The sequence below is a fragment of the Mandrillus leucophaeus genome, unplaced genomic scaffold (genome assembly GCF_000951045.1).
Source record: "Mandrillus leucophaeus isolate KB7577 unplaced genomic scaffold, Mleu.le_1.0 Scaffold29, whole genome shotgun sequence".
NCBI classification, from domain to species: domain Eukaryota; kingdom Metazoa; phylum Chordata; class Mammalia; order Primates; family Cercopithecidae; genus Mandrillus; species Mandrillus leucophaeus.
The window spans coordinates 3,789,881-3,791,110 of NW_012103031.1; the positions used below are offsets into that span (position 1 = coordinate 3,789,881).

General features: G+C 40.7%; 1 protein-coding gene across 1 annotated transcript in view; it reads right to left on the reverse strand.

Annotated features, from left to right (window-relative positions):
• The window catches only part of RSPH10B2 (radial spoke head 10 homolog B2 (Chlamydomonas)), a 32,338-nt gene that overhangs the window by 20,880 nt on the left and 10,228 nt on the right, over positions 1–1,230 (reverse strand). The window contains exon 3 of the mRNA XM_011985842.1: positions 1,001–1,108. Within this exon, the coding sequence (XP_011841232.1) occupies positions 1,001–1,108 (108 nt within the window). The remainder of the gene's footprint in view (positions 1–1,000; positions 1,109–1,230) is intronic.

The window sequence follows — 1,230 nt, forward strand, 5'->3', positions numbered from 1 at the left end:
GCCCTCCTTGCTCTGTAATTCTAAGATTACCTAATTCTAAGACATTGTGTTACCTGATTTAGTATTGTATAAATAGTTTCCTGTTTATTTCCAGACACATCATCAGTTGGAACATTTGCATAGGATTTAGTCATTTGGTCAGTAACACAGATGAATGCAAAGCTTAAGAGAGCTTCAAAGAATTCCAGGAAAACCAGCTGAAATAAAAGAAAACACAGAGTTTCCATCATTCGGACACACCTGGAGACAGAGCATTGATGGATTGGTGTTCATTATTTCCTGATATCTGAATACGTACACGTTTGCACACAGACATGCAGACATGTGCACACAGACACACACATGCACAGACACGCACACAGACACACACACACATATATTCTGCACTTGTGTTCAGACTGCTTTCAATCAAATCTTGGTTCTTAGACTGGTCACAGTGGCTCACATCTGTAATCTCAGCACGTTACGAGGCTGAGGCAGGAGGATCGTTTGAGCCCAGTAGTTTGAGACCAGCCTGGGCAACACAGTGAGACCCATTCTGTACAAAAAATTGTTTTTAAAAAATCCGCTGAAGGCCTGGTGTGGTGGCTTACGCCTGTAATCCCAGCACTTTGGGAGGCCAAGGCAGGCAGATCACGAGGTTGGGAAATCGAGACCACCCTGGCTAACATGGTGAAACTCCATCTCTACTAAAAAAAATACCAAAAAAAAGAAAAAATTAGCCAGGAGTGGTGGCGGCGCCTGTAGTCCCAGCTACTCAGGAGGCTGAGACAGGAGAATGGCGTGAACCCAGGACGCAGAGCTTGCAATGAGCCGAGATTGTGCCACTACACTCCAGCCTGGGCGACAAAGCAAGACTCCGTCTCAAAAAAAAAAAAAAAGTGTAAACGAAAAGGCTAATGAAAAAAAGAAAAAAACTCTTGGTTCTTTGTTATTGGTATCCATGGCAAAACCAACGCCTGAATTGGATCTGTACCGTTTGTGACAGCTCTTTACAAACCTCAGGTTCAAAGCTGCTGTCAGTTCCATCATATATGAAAGGATTATCCTCTGCTATGACCTCCATAAATATAGCTGCTGTTAATTCTTTATTTATCATTTTAAAGTCCTGTAAAAAACAAAATCAAACCATAACTGCCTATAATTGTGAACAGCTACATATTTTAATGTCAATTTATATCAATACAATAATTAAGAAAGTGTACCAGAAATTAATATCTTTTTTCTTTT